The sequence below is a fragment of the Grammomys surdaster genome, unplaced genomic scaffold (assembly GCF_004785775.1).
Source record: "Grammomys surdaster isolate TR1022 unplaced genomic scaffold, NIH_TR_1.0 126531, whole genome shotgun sequence".
Classification (NCBI taxonomy): domain Eukaryota; kingdom Metazoa; phylum Chordata; class Mammalia; order Rodentia; family Muridae; genus Grammomys; species Grammomys surdaster.
This window is the reverse complement of record NW_021621323.1, coordinates 5,915,618-5,937,983: the sequence shown is the minus strand read 5'-3', so window position 1 is coordinate 5,937,983 and position 22,366 is coordinate 5,915,618. Positions and strand designations below refer to the sequence as shown.

Here is a 22,366-nt window from a genome sequence, read left to right as displayed (position 1 = left end):
GATTGGGAATGGATAAGAACTTTTAGATGTCTATACACTTTGCAGAAATTATGCCAAACACTTTTTATATAAGTGTATCTTCTCAAGCACAAACTGAGACACAGAAAAACCCATATATGCACACATGTGCACATGAAACACATAATACACACACATGTATGCATGTTCCGCATGCACACATACACACATGCTTGCACACACATGCACATGCCCTAGTTCTGAAATGGAGAAGACTACAGCTGCTCTCTCTCACAAGCAGTACAATTTAATATTCTATTAATATTAAGAATTATCTAACTTTCAGATCCATGTTATTTCTTATATTGTTTTATCTTATACTGTGAAAAGTAAAATACTTTATGATTTTGTCAGATATCATCTCTCAAAAGCTCTCATCACTGTAGATTCATCCTAACAGTGAACAGGAAACTCACTCACAGATACAGTTTCAGATATATTTATTAAAAAGCCATCACTTTAAATGTTTCTTACTCTAGTGCTATTGCTTTAAGCAAAATCACACATTAGTAGGACCAGTAGAATCATCTTAGCGGGGAATACCAAGGCCTTCTTACATGTGGTATGTCATGCTCCCAGTCGACCAGGTCCACTTTAGGCATTCTCCATTGTAGTAATCATATTCCAAGTATTTAGCCAAGTCTGGTTTAAACTTCTCTTTACATGAGAAAGCACATCCTTCCTAACAGGAACTGCCATCATAGCAGCTTTTGTTCCTGCCCCTGACATGTAATATGTTGGCTTTATAAGGAACAGGGTCATATCTACTTTCATATGTCCTGGCATCTCTCCACTCAACCCTGAACAATGACTTCACATTTCACTTTAGGTCGAGCCATCATTAGCCATTGTTTAAAGTTCTTCAGTATTCTCTTCAATGCCTACACCACTCCTTGCTTGACTCTATGGAATTGGTAAGCACAGGTGTGTTCTCCAAATATTTTATTCTCTAAGCTCTCTTACTCTCATTTATGAGCAGCCTTACATATGACATATGATGCTTCTTATGTACCAGGGTCCTGCCATAAAAGAGGGCAGGATGCTACCTTTTAACCAGTCCAGCAAAATGTTCTGAGCAGAAGACACCCTTTATTTTTACCACAGTCTGCTTCTTTGGGTCCAAGACCAACAGTCACAGGCACACAGGGCTTAAAAGGGCTTTAAAAAGCATTGGTTTAATAGTTTGTTGTCATTGCCTTGAAATGCAAACTAATTTGAACAAAGGGCTTTGCCTTTGCATTCTGCACTGAAGTTAGGTTAGCTGGTCCTGTTGAAAGATGATGTAGCCTTGTTAATCAGCTCTTCCTTCCTCTGCCTCCTCATAGCTATGCTTTCTACCAGAGTCCAACTCAGATTTTATAGTACCCTCCCTCAAACTTCAGCCTGCAAGAATTTTAGAACTTTCAAGTGAGCACTAACACGTTCCCATCTACATCTGTACCCAGCCATCACTAGGTCAATCTTTTTTATCTTTGTTAGGTCTCCTCATCCACAATACTCTGACGTATCATTTTAATATCTTCTGAGCATTATGGATATAGCAGATCGTCTGAAAAATAAAATATACCTATAAAAATATGACAGTTTTGAATCAAGTATTATAGGCTCTGTTACTAACTAAACTACCCTTCATGTTCAGGCCTTACTTACATCTACAGCTCCCTGAAGTGAAGGGCTTAATCCAGGACAGAAGGTCTGGCTTTAGTTGTATGGCTACTTTTGATACAAGAAGAAAGCTTTAGGATGTTCAAATATCATTAACTTGTTCTTATTGATTTTTGAAGCTGCCATTTAGTGCTTCATATGTTTGACCCCTGAGTTTGTGTCCTTGGTTGGGAGTCTAAGAATTCACAGAGAGAACGGGTTATGACTGTTGCTACTTCTCAACACTAAAGGTTGCTCTATTGCTCATAAAACTTAACATTTCATCAAAGGGACAGTGATTTGGTCTATAATAAAATATCTATGCAGTGCGGTTTTCATTGGGTCTTTGGTCTGAAATTTAAACACAGGTAGAAGACTGTAGATCCCAGTAGATCACTGTTAGCTTACTAAGGTTTTTGCACAGTGACCTATGGCTTTTTCGCATATTGATGACTACCTTATGTTAAAAGATACCACCTCAACGAAGATAGGCTCATTGGACTTGGTAAACTTACTGCATGGGCTTCTGCAGTTAACACCAATTTGCCCCATACCAGCAGAGAAAGAATTAGAAGGAAAGGTCAGGGATACATGAAGGATATTCCACACAGATAAAACAAGATGAAGAAAAAAAGCTTTCTTTCAACTGCTTTGCTTCTGTAGAGGAGGGAGAGGTATCCTTACTACATCTTTGATGGGGACTCACAGAAATAGCAGGAGAGGCGAGGGTTCTGAGAAGAGAGCTTCTAAAAGCTTTATGTAAGATGTGTGAAAGATGTTAATGGAGTCACCACTAAAGAGCTGACATGTGTCACAAAGTAAGTGAACACAGGACAACTGTACCATCTTCACCAAAGCCTCAGGCAGGAGCATGAGTTCTTGGAGCCACCATTAGGCAGAAGCCATGGTGACTCATTTGTTGTAGGTGTACACCAGAAGACAGGATTTAACTTTAATAGGATTGCTACTTTGGATAAGATAAGCTACTGTCATGAGTGCGCCTTGTGCATTATGTAATACCTTGCATTTTCTGGTTTCTATCAACTAGATGTCAGTAGCAATTGTGATAATCAGAGATGCTTGCAGTTTTGCTCAGCTTCTTCCACTATAAAAGAAAGGGAACTCTTCCCAGCGGAGAACCACTATAGAGTCACATCTTTGAAGCCGTGGACAGCATGCACAAGAGTTGCTGGTCTAGATATCATCAACAAACTCATGTGGATTTCATCAGAAAGGTGAAAATGATGGATGTGTTATTTGAACAATGGCTTCTGGCAGACCTAAGTAACACCATATTCCTTATATTTGTTACTCCACAATACAAAATCCAGAGTAATGTGCTACAAAGCAAAATGTCCTGAGGAATAAACACATGAAAGGGTTCTATGCCAAAATAGAATGAAGTATACAGTCCTATAGAAGCTTAAAGGAAGGCTCTATCCACCAACCAAAGAGCATACATGGACTAGTCAGAGACTCCTGGCACATATGTAGCAGAGGTCTGTTTTTTTCTGGCCTCGGTAGGAGAAGATGAGCCTAATCCTGTAGAGATTGATGCCCCAAAGTGGGGGATATGGAGTATAGTCTCTCAGAGGTGAAGGGGAGGGAAGATGGGAGAAGAACTCTGTGAGGGAAACGGGGAGGGGAGCAAAATTTGGAATGTAGAGAAATAAAATAATTAATTAATAAAAAGTAAAATACAATAATTATTTTTTTAAAAAAAAAAATAAGGCTCTATCAAGAAGCCAGTTTAAGTGTACACAGAACTCACCTACTTATTTGTTTCTCAAAGAGTTAGGGGATAATCCTAAGTAGAACAGTGGATCAATACTAATGAGAAAAATCACATTTTTCTCCTGTTTTTGAAGTGGAACAAGATTGTCAAGGCTTATGGAATTGATAATCTGTGGAAAGAAAGGTGCTGAGAAAGGTTACACAGCAGAAGAATCGATGTTCCCCAGCTCCTGGGATCACAGGCAGTGAACAGCTTAAAGCTCTTTCTCAGCTAGTGGTTTACAAAAGCCATCTCTATAGAACAAGAGCGAACAGTGAACTGAAATGCCATAGGAGGCAGGTCCACAGACCCAGCTTCTGTACAGCTAGGAGCAACAGGGCAGGGGTGGTGGTGAGGAATGAGGTGGGGGAAGAGGGACAGCAAGTAACTTATTCTCTTCTTAGGGAAGGAAGTCTGTCCCTTACTGGACACATGGTCATGTCAACATGTTAGAAATTAAAGAACTGTGGGTTTCAACAGTGCTAGGTATGAATGAGGCTCGCTTCCAACTGCCTAGAAACTGTCAGGGATAGCACTGAGAGGTTCTGGAAATTTTAGGATCCCAGGGTCCTCTCTGTTGTACCTTTGCTAGAGATGGCATTGGTCTCTGGTCTCTGCCCATCAACTATCTAGAAGACTTCTCAGAAATGAGGTGAAATTCAAAGGTTGTCATTTCAAATCATTGGCATACACTGAACATTCTCCATGGAAACCAGAAACACAATTTTTACTCAGCTGGAACCAAATGGTCTTTTCTGTGGTGCTTCAAATTATACTAAGATTTACTTACCGAGAGCCCAAGATTTATCTGGGATAACTATTTTTGGTCCAAAGGATGAGATTATTTTCAAAATTTGGAGCATAATGCTAAGTTTAAAATGACTTATATGATCTCTTGATTTCTAGGTTTTTTTTTTAAGTAGGGTTCTCAAGACAGATTTGATATTGAAATACCTTAACTTCATCAGACCTGAAAGAATTCTATCCATATCCATAAAAATAAGAAAAGCCCATGATGATCTATTGGAAGGACCGTGACGAGTCAGCCACATAAGGAATGTCTACTTGAGGACAACTGAAGCCTGCGATTGAACTTCAATTTTCGTGTGACTAATATGGGGAGAGTTTTATAATACTCAAATTATACTGCTGCAGATATTTTTTAAATCAGCTATTTAGACTCATTGCATAACTCCCGGGGAACTATTTTTACTCCGAGTGTCATTTTATTTCCTACTTTGATTTCATCTATTTGAGACTAGATCAGTAATAAACTGTTCGTTCTCCCATTTTTTCCCCATGGTTTCTGACTCCATAGCAGCTGCCAGCTTTGACTATTTAGTCCCTTTCTCCCCAGTGTAAGCTACCCATTCTGTTACCCTTGTGGTAAATTGTCTTTGCCTATGCATCTGTGTCTAGTATCTGGACGGTACAGAGTTCAAATTCCCAGCATGTCTGTGGTAGTATCTGAGTGGTTCTATTTCCTCAAGACCTGGCAGGAAAGTGACACAAAGGAGTAATTCCTCTGTGAGAACAGTGTGATGGGTAAAAGTAAGGAATTCAACCTTCAGCAACCCTACAGAACATTCAGCTTTGCTGACCACAGCATTGACAGACAGCATCAGAGACCTCCTAATCTCAGGTCATGTACACCAGCTTCTTCTAGATGGACCTTTCCAAGAATCTCCCATAAGGCTCTTTTATACTGTGGTCCTGTCCACCCAAGGACACTATTGATATAGAGATCTAGCACTGAGATCCCAACTCTTCCAGTGGTTTATTTTAGTTAGTCAATCCAAGAAAGGCACAGGGGAAGAAACATTTTTTATATTGCTTTTATATTGTTACTTTCTCCAAACCCTCCCTCTAACTGAATTCTTAGTCCTGAGAGATTAGTTTGTCCATCTTGTATGGTATCACCATTCCATAACACATTTACAATTTTAAAATAGTGAAAAAAATAGGTGATTTTAAGTTCTATTCAACAGTGAATATCTGTTTAGGAAAATAAAATATTTAATCTGTTTATTCTGAAATCAAGTTATTAAAAGTATATATATATATATATATATATATATATATATATATATATATAAAATGTATCTTTTTAAAGTGTCAAGTCACATTTTAGAAAAGTCAAACACTTGTATTAGATGCCCACTAGGTGCTAGATATTATTGTATGTTCTGAGGACATAGTTGTGAAAAAAGAGCAAACTAAAGTCACATCACAGTAAAATGTAGTGTCTCTGAAAACAACAGGGCCATTAAATAAGGACACCAGCACTGACCTCACATGAAATTTCCCCAGGAAACACTAGTACAGATGCTATGTCATCAGTCCCCTTCTGTCCACTTATGTCCTCAGAATATTTTGCTCTTGAGTCTGTTGGAATGGTGACCTCAAGGTAGTCTTCAGGACCTGGAGAAAAATTACATGAATATAATTTATTATCATTCCATCCACTACTAAAAGATCAATTGCTGTGGAATAAATTTCATCAGTACAGGAAGTGAGTAGTGGATAGTTGAAATAATAATCTTTATCATTAAAATAACATTTCTTGATTAAATACTATCATAATACTTATGACTAAGCCACACTAGTTGCGTGATTATATGTTCATCGGCTTGTCAAATGTTCACAAAACTTTCAAATATCACAGTTTTCTATTGCTATTAATAAACTAGTAGAATATTAGAAAATTAATTTTGCATGACTACTATAAAGAAAAATTTCTGTTCATACATTTAAGCCAAAGTGCTAACTCATATATACATATTCTAATTTTAAGTACTAATTATAAGCTGGAAATGGTTACTACACCTGCACCTCCAGAATTTGCAAGGGGGAAAAGATAGTTATGCTAAAAGTTCAAGTCCAGCCTGGGTTACATAATGAGTTCCAGGACAGGTTGAGCTAAAACATAAATGTGCAACAGTTATTAAGTAAAATAACACTACTCACTAAATTTTATAATGAGGTGACGACTTGCTGATGACGACTTGCTGGATGACTCAGCCGTTCACAGACCTATTGCTCTTCTCAAAGACCCAAGTTCAGTTCTAGCACCCAGATCAGGCAGCTTGCGACTGCCTGTAACTATCTCCAGGGCATCTGACAACTTCTGGCCTTCTTAGACACACACACACACACATGAATATATTTCCACTGATACATATGCACATACATAAATAAAAATAATGAAATATGAATACTCATCAAAATATTTAAGTGTTCTATGAAAATAAGTGATTAGATTCAAATGAGTTCTTTATGGCAATTCTAGGAACAATGAAATATATTACTATGTATTCCAGAGCTTAAAGAGTGGTAAAATGACTAGTGTTTGTCTTGTTTAACATGTAGCAGTCACAGTTAGTTTCAATTATCCAAACATCGTTCTCAATTGACAGGAAAAAAATAAAAACATGGTGAATAATAAGCCTACTTAAAAAAAAAAAAAAGCTACTCAGTGTCTCAAAACCCAAAGTATGTTTATTCTGATCCTAATGGCTTGAATTAAGATTGTCAGAATGAAGTCACATTTGTAACTTTTAGCATCACCTCAAAGTACCACTCATACCCTCAAAAAAGGGAATTGCTAAAGAAAAAGTATTCTCAATAAAAATTAACCTCGGGAAGTCAAAAGAGCTTGCCTTTGCAGGATGGGCACTTGCCGTTGTGTTGAGGAATACTTCCATGTTACCAGACAGGGCTATTCTGCCATTTTAAAGGCATGTTGCAAACGTGAATAGTACCCACTCATCAAAGATGACTAACCATGCCCAATTCTGGGTAGTATAAGTGACCACTACTTCTTTACAACCCCAGCATTTGTGTCCTTTCTCCTAACTTCAGATAGGGTTGGCCACTCTTCCCAGTTTGCCTAATTAGGAGTTTCCTGGCTTCAATGAAGAAAATTATATGTGCCAGGAAACCCTCCTCCACACCTCAGCCCAAGCAAACTGGAAGAGTTGTCTTCCTTCTAAGTAAAGTTCTTAATATATAAAATTATAAAATTACCCATTGACACCTTAGAGGTACCCAATTCTTCCTATAGGTCGTTAGTAGAGAGTTAAACACTGCTAGATACCATTAGGAATAGTGTTGCTGATGGTATCTCTACATTGTAGGTGCCCTTAAAGTTCACTGTTCCTGGGATTAAGAAAAGCCTCTCCAGGAGGCATCTGGGCCCTTGAATGGCAGCTAACAGAACTTTCTCTTATGTTGATTGCTATGAGTCTAGAGCTTTCTACTAAACTACCCATCTCTAGGTTACTCTATATTTGGTCACTATGGTCACCTGGCTGCTTTGAACACTTCAATGACGCCTCAAGGGAGCACATGCTGCTTCAGGAACACTGGAGCCTCAGACACTGATGCCGCTTAGCAAATGACAGACCACATTAAGCTCAAGAAGAAGGAAGACCAAAGTGTGGATGCATCAGTCCTTCTTAGAAAGGAAAACAAAATACTCATGGGAGGAAATATGGGGACAAAGTGTGGAGCAGAGACTGAAGGAAAGGCCATCCAGAGACTGCCCATCTAGGGATCCATCCCATGTACAGTCACCAAACCCAGACATGATTATGGATGCCAAGAAGTGCTTACTGACAGGAGCCTGATATAGCTGTCTCCCGAGAGGCTCTGCCAGAGCCTGACAAATACAGAGGCAGATGCTTGCAGCCAACCATTGGACTGAGCACAGTATCCCCAATGAAGGAGTTGGAGAAAGGACTGAAGGAGCTGAAGGGGTTTGCAACCCCATAGGAAGAACAACAATATCAACTAACCAGACTCCCCAGAGCTCTCAGGGGCTAAACCACCAAGCAAAGCATACACATGGAGGGACCCATGGCTCCAGTGGCATATGTAGCAGAGGATGGCCTTGTCGGGCAACTATGGGAGGAGAGGCCCTTGGTCCAGTGAAGGCTCAATGCCCCAGTGTAGAGGAATGCCAGGGCATGGAGGTGGTGGAAGTGGGTGGGTGAGAGAAGGAACATCCTCACAGAAGCAGGGGTATAGGGGATGGGATAGGGGGTTTCTGGGGGGGGGGTACAAAAGGGGATAATATTTGAAATGCAAATAAAGAAAATATCCAATAAAAAAGGACATGACATCAGTCATACATAAATATTGTAGCCTTTGGTGGATATAAAGCTTATCTTTATACTCAACAAGCTCTGCTGACCACTAGATGATGTCATCTGCAGCTGTTCCAGTGTTTCCTGGCCCTAGCTGCTCTGGATCATGTCATATGATGACATGCCCTAGTTAGGTAAGGAAGATGGAGAGTACCTTAGTGAATCAGCAAAGAGTTTATGAAAAACAAGAAAAAGAGTTGGACCTACATGAGGCCTGTGATTGGCATAGAGTCTGTGATGATTAAAATGCAAGACATGTCATGATTGGTGGGATTATAGACTGAGCCAAGGCATGTTCGGGCTCTTTCCTAGCTGCATCAGGAGCCTATTTGCTACTCTTGTGGAGTTAGTTTTGGATGCTTTATAAACTGATTTCTCATTTATAAACTGATGTCCCCTTTATCTTTGTCATTGGAATGATAAGTCCCTTTAAAATCACCTCCTAAATCAGTGGTTTTTGATCTTCCTAATGCTGTAACTCTGTAACATAGTTCTTCATGTTGTGGTGACTCCCAACCATAAAATTATTTTCACTGCTACTTCACAACTGTAATTCTGCTGCTGTTATGAATCGATATATAAATATCTGCATTTTCCAATGCTCTTAGGCAACCCCTGTGAAAGGGTAGGTCGACTCCATAAGGAGCACTACCCCACAAATAGAGAACCATTTTCCTAATGGTCTTTTGTGTCTACTTGTTGTCTTAACACAGGCAGTGCAGAGAAGACGCTAGTCAGAGCTTCCAACACCAGAACTGGTAACATTGATGAGGAAAAAAAAAATGTTTCAGAAAACAACCCAGAGTAAAAACCATAAAATATTCAGAGCTCAGAGAAACAGGAGGCACCTTAAGAGAGTCAAGAATGGCGAAGGACGAAAGGACAGAATCTAAAACTACTAAGAATGTAGTGGTATTGAGAAGCAGAGACTATGAGCATCCAAAGGCCTGGAAGTGCTAAAGAGTTCTCAAGGATTCAGGTCTCAGTATCCAAAGTTCAGGAGCTGGAACTCTTAACTGTTAAGTGTTGTCAGCATAATCCTAGAACAACAAGCCAATTCTTTGGTCTTCTAAAACAGTGGCTTTAAACCTGTGGGTCGTAAACACCTTTGGAAGTTGAATGACCCTTTCGTGGGGGTTGCATACGATTACCAGCAAATTAGATATTTACATTATGATAAATAACAGTGGCAATGATACAGCTGTGAAATAGTAATGAAAATAATTTTATGGTTGGGGGGTCATCACAACATGGGGGACTCTATTAAGGGGTCTTAGCACTAAGAAGGTTGAGAACCACTTATCTAAAACAATATGTCTTGACCTTGAAAGAATAAAACTATATGACTCTAGTACTTAAAGCTTAGAGACATAAGCTTCTAGGTTTTTGGCCAAGTATGAGTTCTGAACTCAAGGCCACCAGCAACAAAGGTTCATTTTCTATGTGTGCTTATCTGACTGGCTTACAGTATTATAGAATGCAGTACTCTAAGCATACCAGCTGTCGTCTTCATCACATCTTTTGTGCTTGCTTACAAGAAAACATCTTGACTATCACTAGCTAGCCTGTGGATACCAACATTTAATCAGGAAAGATGGGATTGGTAAGGCCACTGGACTCTCATCTGAGATTCTGGCCACTCCCTCTGGACCATAGCCAGCCCTTCCCCCATGAAGATTACCTAATCTCAGCAGATTGTAAATTTGAGTGAGAAACATGAAGTGGCATGAGACACAGCCACCACCTATGCCAGTGATAAAAGAATATGGACCATTTTGACCCATTGTACTTGCTAGTCCACGTGGGTTCTGGCACACCCTTTTACAGAAAGAATCTACTTTCAATCTGGTCATGTTTTTCTTTGTGCAAAATCAATCTTATTCTCCCCAAACAGTTATAATAATACTAAAACACATAGCCTTGGTAGAAACCTAAGATACTCATGTCACATGTAACACATGCTAGAACATACAACAGAGAGGCTGAGCACAGAAAAGCCAGTGCTGTAGCAGTGAGGGAAAGAACTGATATCCTTTAGGGAACAAAACTTTCTCAGTGCTGCAGATCACTTCCTCCTTCAAAGTTTGCATTTGAAAACAATCTCTACTTCTGCTCTGTTTGTCTTGACTCATCTCCTTATTTGGGGACCTAAGAACCTAAAACTACTCTGAAGCTTGATATCAGTTGTGTCCAGACAAGGAAGTCGCCAGCTCCAAAATGAGAACGAAGATAGGAGAAGGTTCAAGAGGAGGCAATGGAGCAGACATCAGCCACTTCTAAGAGCCACTACATTTTGTTTTTCATCATTTCTGTTTCATGAAAATTGAAGATCTAGGGCACAAAGCATGCCAAATTTCCAGATTTCTACTCATTTTGGTCTTGTTTACAACAGATAAAAGTGATCCTTTATTTTTCTAGCAATTTAAAATTACTTTCTGAGCAGTCTCATTGTGCTTTTGGGTCCCTACCCCTGTATTCAACATTGCATGAAACTAGGATTTTTAATTGAACTAAGAGACTGATTTTACTTAATATAGTGTAAAACAAGGCATTCTATCACAGCAGTATCAAAGTGTTGTTGTCTCGGAAAAGGATTTCTCTATAATGTTGGATTATAAATTTAGAGCTACTTATTTACCCTAAAGATACAGGAAAATGAGATCTCTGTGATTGTAAATGAAAAACTGGAAGCTAAATAAACAGCAGGAAAATGAATAAAATATGCTGTAAGATAAAAGATGTCACTAATTAAATTCTATCAGATAATATTTAACATTGAGAAACACTTTTATAGTATAACTACAAAAATTCAAGCTAAAGAAACTGTCAACTTGAAGGTGTGTGTGTGTGTGTGTGTGTGTGTGTGTGTGTGTGTTACTATGAATGAATGAGAATAGACTAACCCTTTCTATATCAAAATCATGGGAGTAGCTATCTCTAGATTCCAAGTTTTACCATATATATGTATATATTGTGGCAGTTGAAGATTGTCAGTCTCATCTATGTAATCTATCTATCAAATATATCATTTATCTATTATATATTATCAATTATATATAAAAATCATGATTTTTCTACAATGAAATGTATTTTACAGAATAATTTATAGAATAAAATATATGTATTTATTTCAAACCAAGGAATGAATTGTTCATGACCTCAGGCTAAAAATATGCATCTATCTCCTTCTACAATATGCACGCAAGACATAGATTGTCTAAGAAAATAATTGCTTTAGAACACTAGATATTTACATGTACCACTGAGTTAGAGCAAACATTGAACAGTTCTGAAAGCTCAATGTTAGTCAGAAATTAGATGAACACAGATGCCCAAGCAGATCAAACAGAGCCCAAAACATGATTGGAAAACATAATTTCAAATATAAGGTTGGTTTTCTAAAACTAATTACTTTCCAAAAATAAAGAAACCCCAGATTCAAGCACCACCAAGCCAGGGCTCCTGAGACAAACAAATCAGACCAGTAGAGGCCCTAGGAAATTGAAGTTCAACAAATGAAAATCGAAGTTGTAACAACTCAGAGTACTGGGACTTTCCGAGCTACAACTGTTGTTTGGGAAAATACATTTTGCCTTTGTCTGAATAAAACTTATATTTTTTTTTCTAGACAAAATATACTTGACAAAAATGTCGGGCCTGGATAAGGTAACATGTGGAACCATGTGAATTTGCCAAAGTTAGCAGAGAAAGATAAGAAGAACTAGCCAGTGCTTCTCTGCAGCTTAAGTGGGTTGGAGAGATTGGTTTTGTGGTATGTGTGTGTGTGTGTGTGTGTGTGTGTGTGTGTGTGTGTTTGAAGCACTGTGCTCATAAAAGGTGCAATAGCAACTGACAGTTGACAATAATTTTCAAGAAAAGTATTGTCTGTCACTAAAACAGTTCAGTCCCTGGATCAATTTTCTATCACATAAGAGTCACCAAAATCAATACAAAGAACATTAACCCTGGCAAAATTAGTTTTATTTAATGGAACATTTTGGAAAACTTGTTAGTCATTGTGTTAGTTAACTTTCCATCAACATGATAAAATACCCCAGATAAATACTTAAAATAGTTTGGTTCAGAGAATGTTTGAATAGAATGCACAAAGCCCTGGGTTCTAGCCCTAGAACTGACTAAATCAGGCATGGGAGTAGATGGATGTGGGAAGATCAGGAGTTCAAGATCACCTGTGGCTACATAATGAGTACAAGGCCAGTGTGGACTATATAACATGTTTATACTGATACTTCATACACTGCTGTTCTTTTCAGTTGATGACTACACCCTGGACTTTAATTTGAATATACACAAAACTAGTCACCATTCAGTGCTGGGTAATTGAATTTCTGTTGACCATTCAGAGTGATTTGTAGATGATTTTTAATTGTATGAGTTAAGAACATCCTCCTCCATTGTTGAGACAAACAGAAAATTTTCTTCCTTTCCTAAAACTTTTCAAAATTCTAAAGGAAATAGAACTTTTAGCCATGCTGTTAAGACTCAAAGAAGCAGATACAATTAGCCTAAGGCCATAAGTAGTGCATAACAGGAAAATCTTTTTAAAAACTTACAAAATAAATAAAAAAATATGGATTTTTCTTCACTGAGAAAAAGAATAAAACTCCAATATTGTTTAAGAAATGGTCTTGTTTATCTTTTTCCATATAAACTTTACATACCTAGGGGGTATTTACAAAAATGTAATCTTTGGTGTGTAAACGCAAGTTATTGTAAAGAATTTTCATAATACATATAATGTGATTTGTTCATATGGTACATATTTTAATATATATTTATTCATTATATAACTTATAATTATGAACATAATATACATAAACTATGTGTATAAATATAAATTATAAATACCTAAGTATTTATGCTTAAAAATATAAATTATAAATTCTTAAGTATCTTAAGAATTCCAGTATAAACATACATACTTATCAAATATAAGTATATCTTTTCTAATGAATCTCACATATGATATTCATATGTTATACTTTAATTTGCATATTATGTCATACAAATTTATGTACATCTATATACATATCCTAGCTATATATTCTATTACCACTTTACCTCAGACATTAGTATTAGACTCCAGATTGGTTTCCTCAACAGAACAATGAATGGAAGAGAAAAATCTTAATAATAGTTGTATACATTTTCTCACTACTTTTTGTCCATTCTCTAAAAAATAAAACATAAAAATGTACTATTTTGTTCCCTGTTGATCTTGATAGGCACTCAATAGTATCAGTAAAAACAATTGAGTTACCCTCAATATATGGTTGTAAATGAACTTCTATTTAGTGGTATCATAAAATGTTTGATTTCAAAAATATTCATTTTTAGATTAAAATACCTAGTATGTTTCTAAATGAGGAATAAAGTAAAAAACCCAAATCTCTTTCTTTGCTCTATATGTGAAGTATAAAAATATAAGTCAGTCCCCAGTACATTCTTTAGAACCTAGCTTTTAGTTTTGTTCTGGCCCTTTATCTTCTAGCACAAAATGGTAGGGTAGAGTAAATATTACTAATATTTAGAATATACTATTCAAATGTATTTCCAGGAAAGTAATTACTGTGACTAGCAAGCATTTGATTACTAGCTAGAGCAGAACATGTCTAAATAAAACATAGATGATGGATCATGAGAAAACATTAGATTCTGATGTCTCAACATAAAGGGTCCTTTTATCCCTGGTTTACAGTTCTGTGAAACTCAAGCTTCCAACTATCTTTATATATAGTTTAAAGCTTTGTATTACACTGAGATAACAGAGATTAAAAGTCTATCTTTTCATGGGCTCTATGTTAGTGGTCCTCTGCTGCTGTCAGGTTTGAATCTACAGATCCAATCAAACAATGATTGAAAGTAGTTTATAAAACCATGCCTGTACAAGACATAGACAGACATTTCTGTCACCATTAATTCCTAAATAATACAGCACTTACAATATTAGATTGCATTAAGTTAAAGTAATTTAAAGATTGAAAGTACTTGGGTATACGTGCATAGGACATATGCAAATGCTGCATCATTTACATAAGGGGCGTGGAGATCTTCTGATTATGGTAACCGTGGCATTCTGGAGTCAACTCACTGAAGGTGTCAAGCTCTGCATCTTTAGAGTTTCTCCATTTTGATATTTAAGTGGATGTCCAGGAAACCCTGGGAGCAGTAATGCCTTGACTACAGCAGATGACTGCTTCATTTTAAATATACATAAAAACGACCAAAAAGAAGCGAAGAAACAAATATAGACAATAAAATAAAACCAAACAAGAATTCATCACTATTCAAATAAAAAACTTTAAAAAATTAGAATATGCATCATATTCTAATTTTTCATATCATATTCTTCATATATCATAAATTCAAGACCTTGAAATCTGAGCCTCTACAGCCTCAGAAAAATTCATCTATTTAATAAATTATGTAAAGAAGGGAAGTATTTTAGGACAAAAGAAATCCCTTTGTAAAGTATCAGATACCTGAACTCACATTCATAATTCAGACTTTTTGAGTAATATACATTTCAAACAATCCATCATTTTAATTGGAATTCTGAAGTAATAATGAACAATTAGTTTCTTAGAGAAAGAAAAAGACAGATCTCCAATTCCTAAATGTTAAAGTTGTCACATAATAATTTTTCAGAATTTAATAAATTCTAAATGGTACAAAACAGCACTACTGGCCTTTCTCTTAAATATATTAAGCTATTATTATACTTTGACTGTTGAAATCAACTAATTATTGTTTAAATTAGGGGAAAAATCAATGTAGGGTATCTACATTGCTGTTTTCATTGCTGTGAAGAGACAGCATGACCACACCAAATTTTATAAAGGACAACATGTAATTGGGGCTGACTTACAGGTTCAGAGGTTCAGTTCATTATCATTATGGTGGGAAGTACGGCAGCATCCTGGCAGGTATGGCACTGGAGGAGCTGAGAGTTCTACCCCTTGTTTCAAAGAAAGCTAGGAGAAGACTAGCTTTCAGGAGGTTAGGACATGCTGGGCAGTGGTAGTGCACGCCTTTAATCCCAGCACTTGGGAGGCAGAAGCAGGCAGATTTCTGAGTTCGAGGCCAGCCTGGTCTACAGAATGAGTTCCAGGACAGCCAGGGCTACACAGAGAAACCCTGTCTCAAAAAACAAAAAAAAACAAACAAACAAAAAAAAGGAAGTTAGGACACGGGTCTTAAAACTACCCCAACAAGGCCGCATCACCTAATAGTGCCACTCTTTGGGTCAAGCGTAGTCAAACCACCACACAGGGTCTCTGAATACTGTTGGAAATTTAAAAATGTTCAAGTAGAAATAGATGCTGGGAAGTCTTTTCTTACTGATCTAGAGGATATTCAGAATATTTTACAGGCAGTGCAGAATCCCCTAACCTAGTGAGAATCTGAGGAGAGAGGAAGACAAAGTTCACTGAGTAGGAAATATAGACAGCAGACCCTGAAATGACAGATCTGTTCTCTGCCAATATGAGAGGAGAGAACTTTATATGGCAGAGGTAAGTTGTTTATATACAGATAGGAAAGCCCCTGTGATAGCTTAGAGTCATGGCACAATGGCACAGTCTTTAACATGGAGCATAGGAATTGGAGTCATTTCATTTTACAGAAGCAAGAGAGGAGAATACAATGAATTAGCAAATCTCGAGATGGGAAATAGGCAATATGACGCCTAGTAGGAAATGTGTGCATTAGAACAGTGACCAATGATAAGCCAATTTTCCCAACACACCAACAAGCTACAAATAATTGTACTATGGTACAAAAACAGTGGGAAGTCAAGCAGCTGTCATTCAGCTTGCATGAAGTCAGAGGCACCAAACGCTAAGCACAATGCAACTACAATTTAAAACAGTATAAATTCTATTTAATACTGTCCCTCATGATGCACTAAATATCATATATTTCTCCTGAAATTTTGTATAGCTTCACAGATATCTATTGATACAAGTTTAACCTATCATCTCTATCTATCTATCTATCTATCTATCTATCTATCTATCTATCTATCTATCATCTATCTCTATCTATCTATCATCTATCTATCATCTATCTATCTATATCTATCTATCTATCTATCTATCTATCTATCTATCTATCTATCATCTATAATGATTATATATACACACTTGTATGAAAATTTATACATCTATGTGCATATCTATTTATCTTTTCATGGATACATATGCCCATTTTATCTGTATGATAAATCATTTCCATGAATATTTGTGTAGATATATACATTCATTTTTCTTAGGTAAATAGTAGGAAAATGTCTAGAAAATAGGTCAGGTTTGTGCTTGAGTAGCTAAGAAACTATGGAACTTTCCCCAAAGTGGCTGTACCATAATAAATGTCCCAATACCAGCAGTATTGGGAGTTCCAGCTGCTAAACAACAGCTTTGCTAATTTCAGCCATTATGGTGATTATGTATGGTTTATAGTAGTTTTAATTTTTATTTCCCTGATGAATCATAGCATTGCTAATGCTTTCCTTGCTTCCTTGCATTCTGGATGTTTTGTTTGGTAGCACATCTATTTAAATCTCTTGCTAAAAATTTTAGTTATACCATTTGATTTCTTACCGTGCTTTCTGGGTATCTACACATTCTGGATTCAAGTCCTTTACAGCATATGTTCCTCATGTTTATGAAGGAAAAGCTCCTTCTTCTCATGCTAGGTCACTTTCAATGTGCTGCCAGACGTGAACTTTAACTTCCTTGTTTATTTCTATAGTTATTCTTAGGTTTGCTTGGAGATAAAGTTTCATTATACCAAAACAGCTTGATTCCTTTTCAGACTTATTAAGTTTGTGTGGAAGAACCAGCATAGTTCATTATGCAGGGATAATTTAGCCTCCAGTACCCAGATACCTGATGCTTTGGGAGTCATGAAGCTTTACCACCCTTGCTAGAAGAGACACAGACTACACTCTGTCCTGAGTGAACTGTTGTGTTTCTTGCATTGGTTTTGAGTAAATTCTTGACATACATGAATGAACGTTATGGACAGAGTCCCACTCGAGTCCATTCTGCACAGCCCTCTACACAGACTTCTTTCCACCACTGGGCTCCAGACGCCAATCACCTTAGCCTTGGTGAGACTTCCCTGCAATCTCGTAAACTCTATGAAGCCACTGGGCCACCTTCATTCTCTTTCCTGCTGAGGACTGGGAAGCTTCTGTTTGCAGATTAGCCACTTCAGCCCTAACCAAACCACTATCTCCTTCTTGAAGATGACATCACTGAGCTTCCTGATATCTACTATTTGAAAACTGTTGGTTTATATCTGTCAAGTTCTGTTAGATCTAATTACTCCAATTTGGTAAACAGAAGTCCCATGTGACCTTTTCATATTCTGTGTGTCAGCATGCATAATACATGTTTACTGCTTAAGGTCAATAGTTTGAAATCAGGCTGGTTTCAAGGCTTATTCTACTGAACAGTGAGCAGGCACATCTGTGGTCAGTCAGACTTGATTGGTGACAGGGATTTTCTTGAGAGAGATTAAAGTGCATTTGTCATTTTAAGTAAGAATAATAATAATATTCCCTGCTATTGAGAAATCTTGCATTTTGCAGGAAAAGATAGTATTTTGAAAGAAGCATATGCCTATCATGAGCTGGAAAGCTCAAAGACTTTCTTGTCTAGGGCAATAAAGAAATTCATTAATGCGTTTTTTTTGGGTGCTGTGCACTGCAGCATGTCAGTATTAGAAGATTGGTGTAATTTGTTACACCAGAATTTTTTTAGTGGCCACTGTATGATGCTATGTAGGCAATCATGAGTGTAAGAGCAAGATCAGCCCAAAGTAAAAGATGTTGTGTTAGTGAGATTCTAAGATTTTAGAAACGCTGCTTGTCGAGCCTGGGTGTGGCTCTGAAGAACCCTTTACTAACTGTAAATGTTTCCCTTACTAACTGTAAATGAGGTAAGAAAGGATTTTATCCATTTACAATGTATTGCTCAAGCAAGCATAAGAAGCTAAATGACTTCCATTAAATTGAACATCAAAGACATTTGAAAAATGGAAGAAAATGTTATTTTTCCCATGGAGTTTTGTCTTTGAAAATAAGCAATTTCTGTAAACATGTGTTTTAAATTTTGCTGAATTAATATTTTTAAATTTTATATGTTTTGTTATTCTTCCTAAGGCAAGTAATAAAAAATTTAATGTGGTTGATTGAAAAAAATCAAAATCAATGGAAGACTAAGGATGAATAAGAACAAATACACACACTCTTTACAACTTGTTCATATATATATATATATATACATATATGTGTGTGTGTGTGTGTGTGTGTATTCATATATAAAACACACCACAATAAAATATATTAATTTTGACATAAAAACAAATATATTATTTGTTTGTATATTTATTTATTTTTTTATGTGTGTGTGTGTCCACACATACTATTGTATGCATACTTGCACGGAAATCAAAGGACAGCTTGAGAGAGTTGATTCCTTCCTTCCACCGTGAGAATCCTAGGATGGAACCCAGGTCATCAGGTTTGGACTTAAGCCCTTTAACCCTGAGCTATCTCACCAGAACTTTAAACAACATATTCAATTAACATTAAAATGAGCTTCTTGAAGATCCCAGCATTCTTTAGAAAGTCATGTTTAGAATAAAATATTTGAAAATTGCTAGGCTAAAATAGTCTATTCTGCATTCGTCAGCAGAAAGATCACTTAAACCATACATTGCACAAAGCTTTCATTCTGAAACAAGACTCCCTTTTGTCCTCTTGACAGTTTTCTAACAGTCATTCATAATTTATCTTGTTAATTCTTACATTGAGGTCCACATCATGTCTCCCAAGTCATTATAGCATCTAATTTTCCCTAGGCACTGTAGCAATGATCTGTATATCACGGTGGTGGAGTAATTACATCTGAGTATATTTTATTCACATTTGAAAAGACTTCAAATTCAGTAACCCAGAGGCAAAATTCAAACTCCACAAGAGAAAGTGTTTCAGACTTCTACCTACCACAGTGGACTCTCTGGCCCTTTTTATACAAAATAATCCACATGTAAATCTCACATTGTTGACCTTCAAAACTACACACATCACACAACATGTTAATTCCTACCACACTTCAGAACTTAAGCAATTGAAAGAAATAAGAACAAATAATCCTATCAAGGAATATATGTATGTGTGTGTGTGTGTTTATTTGGGATATATATATATATATATATATGCACATATATATGTATATTTGGGATATATATGTTTATATATGTATATATACATATATATGTTTATTTGGTGTGTGTGTATGTATGATATACATGGCCATGTGTATCATGAGACACCTTAGGAGGTCAGAGAACAACTTTTGAAGTCTGTTCTCTCTGTCCATGAATATGTGGGTTGTAGAGATTGCTCTCAGGTTCCTAATTGCCTGGAAAGTGTTCTCACCCACTGAGCCACCTCCCTGGCTCTTAGATAATTTTTAATCACTTCATGGATCTGACTAGCAGGATTTACTAACATGTAACTATTTAATAATTACTAAAATTACCAGAAAATTTCCTTCTAATCTGACAAATAATTATGTTTCAATATAATTGGCTAGGAATGACCTAAACAGAATGTCTTACATTGTGGGAAAACATCTTTTTTTTTCCCCTATGATGTCTTCAAATTAGAGGATTTCTGCTACCTGCAATTGCCTGGAGATTCAACAAAAGTTTTAATGGGCTATGGTAGCAAAGGCTTTTCTTGTTAATTTATAAATAAATTTCAGGTTATTGCAGGTCTTTTATTCTCTCTGACGCTATAGTTGTCTCTCAAGACATCCAAGTAACAGCTTATACACAGGTTTTGAGCAGTCAGTGGATAGCATACCCAGGAGGATTCCTTAGTGGGACCGCAGATTGCTGTATCTTTACACTAATGGGAGCCTTCAAAGATGCTCCCAAGAGAACAACCTGTGGAGCAGCCTTGATGTTACGGTTACAGTTTAATTAATGTCCCACACTGCAGGTTATTCAAATCTCATGTAATACAAATAAATCCATAAGTATACTTGTACTTTCATTGCTAAAGAAATAAATATTTTTGACCTGCTTCTGAACCTATCTTGTTGATATCATACATCTCAACGAAATATGGAACCTAATTATTTCACATCTTGGCTACAACAGAATGAGGTACTCATTATCTTTGATAACCCCTGAAGGATGAGAAGGTAAAATGCAGGCTGTATATATTTAAATAGATTTTTTTTTAAAAAAGAACCGCACATGGTTTATTCTGAAAACGTGGCAAAATCTCAGTGGCTAAGGAGTAACCCTCCCTTATCAACTTAGGCATAACATGTTTTCTTTCAGTATTTTAAAAACGAATATTTATTTAAAGTGTTTTAAAGTTGCTTTTAAAGATTTTTCTCTATTAAATTAGAATATCTACAGGCTGTGTACTATCATTCTACTAAGTCATTTGAGATGCTCTGTTCCATAAATAGATTGTGACAGGGAAAAATGAATCAAGGAGAGATGAAACAAAGGGAAAAGCAGGGGTTTTATTTTATTTACTTTGTTTGTTTGTAGCATAAAGGCCCACAAAAGCCCTGTCATGCAGCGTTTTGGAGATTAGTTGGTGAGTTGAGATGTTTAATTATTTAAAGTCCTGGCACATTCCTGACTGGAAAAGAACTGTTTCTTGGCTTGATGTAGGTTTTCCAACAATGAATTTATAGAAATGTGACAAAGAGGAGACTTAGAACATCTAGTTCATTGACATTAAAACTAAGGTATAGCATCACACCTGAATGAACTAAAAGAAGGAAAATTTATCTTTGACCTACCACCCTCAACCCTGCTGTTCAGTGTACATCTGTGACTGAATACTAGCTCTTGGCTGACATTCCAGTATGTGAGGCTGGTGGGGTTCCTGACCCACTGTACAGAGAAACTTGGTACATGGCAAAGAGCTTTTCCTACATATCCTAGATATACTGGGCACTCAACTTGGAAAAAAAAGTTGTTTTTCTTTTTCTTTTCTTTTCTTTTTTTGTTCAGCCTGCCTACTCTGTCTTCAGATTCCCTAGAGATGAGATCCATAAAGGTTTAGGAGCTGGGTAGACTCTAATAAATACACAATTCCACAGTGCAAGCCCAAACAGAGTTTAAAGAGATCTCAGGTGTAAATTCAGTTTCTTGCAAAGAAAGACTTAAATGGTTCCTTTAGTAAACACGTTGAAATTAGGCCTCTGGGTCTTTCCACAGATTGCTTCCTGCTACATTGATTACAATGGAAAACACTAAAACAACCAGAAATAATCCTCAGAGAGCCATGTCAGCAATCCACATTTACTACTTCTGGAAAAAAAAAAAAAAGACTAATTTAGTGCTAAGCTCATGGAGAAATTAAAGGAGAATATCAGGCTGTGATGAAATCAAGGGTGGGCCTTTTATCAAGCATCCAAAGGGAACTCTTAAAAATAAACCGTAAGGTAGCACTTAATAAATGGGATTAGAAACAATCACATTCAGTGGTGGCAGATGGAAAACAACTAAGTCTGCCATCCAAAAGGTAGACAGAAAAGATAAAGTACAGTGAAATGGTAGAACATGAAATGTCAGCATAAAAGAGCCAATAGTACAGGGGGGAGAGGAAGGAGACTATCACTGCTCAAGCTTTTACTGCAGGGGAGGTGTCTTACTTATGGTTTCTCTTGCTATAATAAGATACCATGACTGAAAACAACTTGGGGAGGAAGAGGTTTAT

The 22,366-nt window shown here is 36.7% G+C and overlaps 1 protein-coding gene across 1 annotated transcript in view; it reads right to left on the bottom strand.

The window, feature by feature from the left end:
- The window catches only part of Bank1 (B cell scaffold protein with ankyrin repeats 1), a 246,458-nt gene that overhangs the window by 179,786 nt on the left and 44,306 nt on the right, over nucleotides 1-22,366 (bottom strand). The window contains exon 3 of the mRNA XM_028760512.1: nucleotides 5,727-5,857. Within this exon, the coding sequence (XP_028616345.1) occupies nucleotides 5,727-5,857 (131 nt within the window). The remainder of the gene's footprint in view (nucleotides 1-5,726; nucleotides 5,858-22,366) is intronic.